Source organism: Alligator sinensis, unplaced genomic scaffold (assembly GCF_000455745.1).
Source record: "Alligator sinensis unplaced genomic scaffold, ASM45574v1 scaffold1704_1, whole genome shotgun sequence".
Taxonomy (NCBI): domain Eukaryota; kingdom Metazoa; phylum Chordata; order Crocodylia; family Alligatoridae; genus Alligator; species Alligator sinensis.
Genome location: NW_005843413.1, coordinates 109,234 through 111,724, shown reverse-complemented (window position 1 = coordinate 111,724; position 2,491 = coordinate 109,234). Strand labels below are relative to the sequence as shown.

Sequence of the window (2,491 nt, the reverse complement as noted above, 5' to 3'; positions counted from 1 at the left end):
TCCCCCCCCCCCCAGCGGGCGGCATCCCAGCCTTGGCAGGGGCTGTTCTATGTGGTCACTCCACCCCAGAGCCAGCCGCATCCCAGCCTTCACAATTGCTGTTCTATGTGGTCACTCCACCCCAGAGCCAGCCGCATCCCAGCCTTCACAATTGCTGTTCTATGTGGTCACTCCACCCCAGAGCCAGCCGCATCTCAGCCCCTCCCCCTGTGTGTCTCTCTGTCCACCCCCACAGCCTGCGGCGTAGCTGACGTGGGAGGTGGCCAATGTCGTCCAGCAAAGGGGCGGGGCCTGGAGCTCGCCGGCGGCGGACGCGCTGCCGCAGGTGCCGGGCCTGCCTGAGGTCGGAGTGCGGGGAGTGCCACTTCTGCAAAGACATGAAGAAGTTCGGGGGTCCTGGGCGCATGAAGCAGTCCTGCCTGCTGCGCCAGTGCACCGCGGTGAGTCGCCCCACAGCCAGCTGCCAGCCAGGTGGGCTGTTATCCTTGGCTGTACCCCAGAGCCAGCTGCATTAGAAGGTTTTGTTATACTTGGCCATTCCCCCTCAGAGCCAGCTGCATCAGTGGCAGGGATGCTGTTATACGTGGCCACTCCCCCCCAGGTGCAGCTCTATCAGGGTGGGAGTGTTGTTACACTTAGTTTTTCCACTCCAGAGCCAGCTGCATTACAAGGTCCTGTTGTACTTGGCCATTCCACCCCAGAGCCAGCTGCATCGGAGGCGACTGTTAGACTCAGACATCCCCCGCCACCCCAACCCCTGAGCCAGTTGCATCAGGGGGTCCTGTTATACTTGGCCATTCCCCCACAGAGCCAGCCACACCAGGGAGGACTGTTACAGTTAGCCGTTCCCCCCACAGAGCCAGTTGCGTCCAGGAACGCTGTTATACGTAGCTGTTGCGCCCCCCAGAGCCAGCTGCATCAGAAGGCCCTGTTACACTTGGCCGTCCCCGCCCAGAGCAAGCCACATTTAAAGTGACAGGCCCTCTCCCAGCACCAGCTCGCATTTCCCCACCTGCAGCGCCCCACCCCAGGGGAGCTGACGGGAGTCCGGGGTGTCCCCACAGCCGGTGCTGCCCCACACGGCCGTGTGCGTGGCCTGCGGCGAGGCCGGCAAGGAGGAGGCGGCAGCTGGCGAGGACGAGCGCTTTGACCTCTCGCTCATGGAGTGCTCCATCTGCAACGAGATCATCCACCCCGCCTGCCTGCAGGTCCCGCACACCGGGGGCCCCTGTGGGGGAGCAGGGGATCCTGGGAGCCCACGCCCCTGGGTTCCCTGGGGCAGGGCAGGGGGATTAGGAGCCTGGACGCCTGGGCTCGCTCGGGTGGCGGGTGAGAGCATGGCGTTCTGGGAACCCTGGGCTGGGGGGGGTGCGGGCGGGGGGCCCGGACACCTGGGTCCTGGCTGAGCGGTGCATGTCTTCGCAGATGGGCCGGGCCGAGGGGGTGGTGAACGCCGAGATCCCCAACTGCTGGGAGTGCCCCAAGTGCAAGCGTGAGGGCAAGTCCAGCAAGGTGAGGGCCGGGGGCGGGGTTCTGTGGAGGGGGCAGGGGTCTCCCAGGGAGGAGAGGTCAAGGCCTGGTGGGGCTGGACTTCCAGTTTCAGAGAGGGGCCTTGTAGGCAGCAGTGGGAGGAGCTTCTTTTGGGGGTGGGGTCTCCTGTTGTAACAGGAGGGGCTTAGAAGGTGAGGGCGGAGCTTCCCATTGGGGGTGGGGCTTATATTGCAGGCGGGCCTCTATATTGGAGGCGGGGTGTAAGCATGGGGCAGGAGCTAGGTCTTTGGGGGTGGGGCTTATTTACTGAAGGGCTGGGTTTATGGAATGGGAGGGGCCCTGCTTGTGATATGGGCGGGGCTGAGGGTGATGCTGATGAGGCAGGACCAGGGGGTTCCTCAGGGCAGGGCTATACTGGAGGTGGAGCTAAGAAGCCAGCCAGGGGTGTGGCCCGCCTCAGGCCACACACCCCACATGGTGGCTCCGCCCCCCCCAGGACGTGGGCGACGTGGCTGGGAAGCGCCGGGCAGACAATGGGGATGACGGGCTGCGCTGGAAGCTGACAGTTGAGCAGGCACCGGCCAAGAAGAAGGGGCCCCCGGCCACGCCCCCCGGGCAGGCCCCGCCCCCTGAGGACCCCCCCAACCCTGCCCACAAGCGCAAGAAGGAGCGTGACCCCCCGGCCCCTGATGCAGGGGCCCGCAAGAAGGTGAGGACCCAGACTCCTGGCCCCCACTCCGACAACCCAGGCGTCTGGGGGCCGGTCCTGACCCGGTCTTTGTCCCTTGCAGATCAAAGGGGGCCGGGACAAGCATCTGAAGAAGGTGAGTGGGGAGGGAGGGGTTAACCCTGCCCCAGGATCGGGCCCCCCCAGGGCTAAGGCCTGATGGGCTCATGTCCCCGCAGGCTGGGGAGCAGGCGCCAGATCGGGCCAAGCTGCCGGGGGGGCCGGGCTGGGGCCGTGACCTGGACGCCAAGGGCCCCGGCGCCCACCCGGGCC

At 66.1% G+C, this 2,491-nt stretch overlaps 1 protein-coding gene across 1 annotated transcript in view; it reads left to right on the top strand.

Moving 5' to 3' along the window:
• Positions 1–229: 229 nt before the first annotated feature.
• Positions 230–2,491, top strand: part of FBXL19 (F-box and leucine rich repeat protein 19) — a 13,064-nt gene continuing 10,802 nt past the window's right edge. Inside the window, exons 1-5 of the mRNA XM_025195151.1 lie at positions 230–440; positions 1,065–1,208; positions 1,426–1,512; positions 1,988–2,200; positions 2,283–2,315. Coding sequence (XP_025050936.1) covers positions 267–440; positions 1,065–1,208; positions 1,426–1,512; positions 1,988–2,200; positions 2,283–2,315 — 651 coding nt within the window. The 5' untranslated portion in view covers positions 230–266. The remainder of the gene's footprint in view (positions 441–1,064; positions 1,209–1,425; positions 1,513–1,987; positions 2,201–2,282; positions 2,316–2,491) is intronic.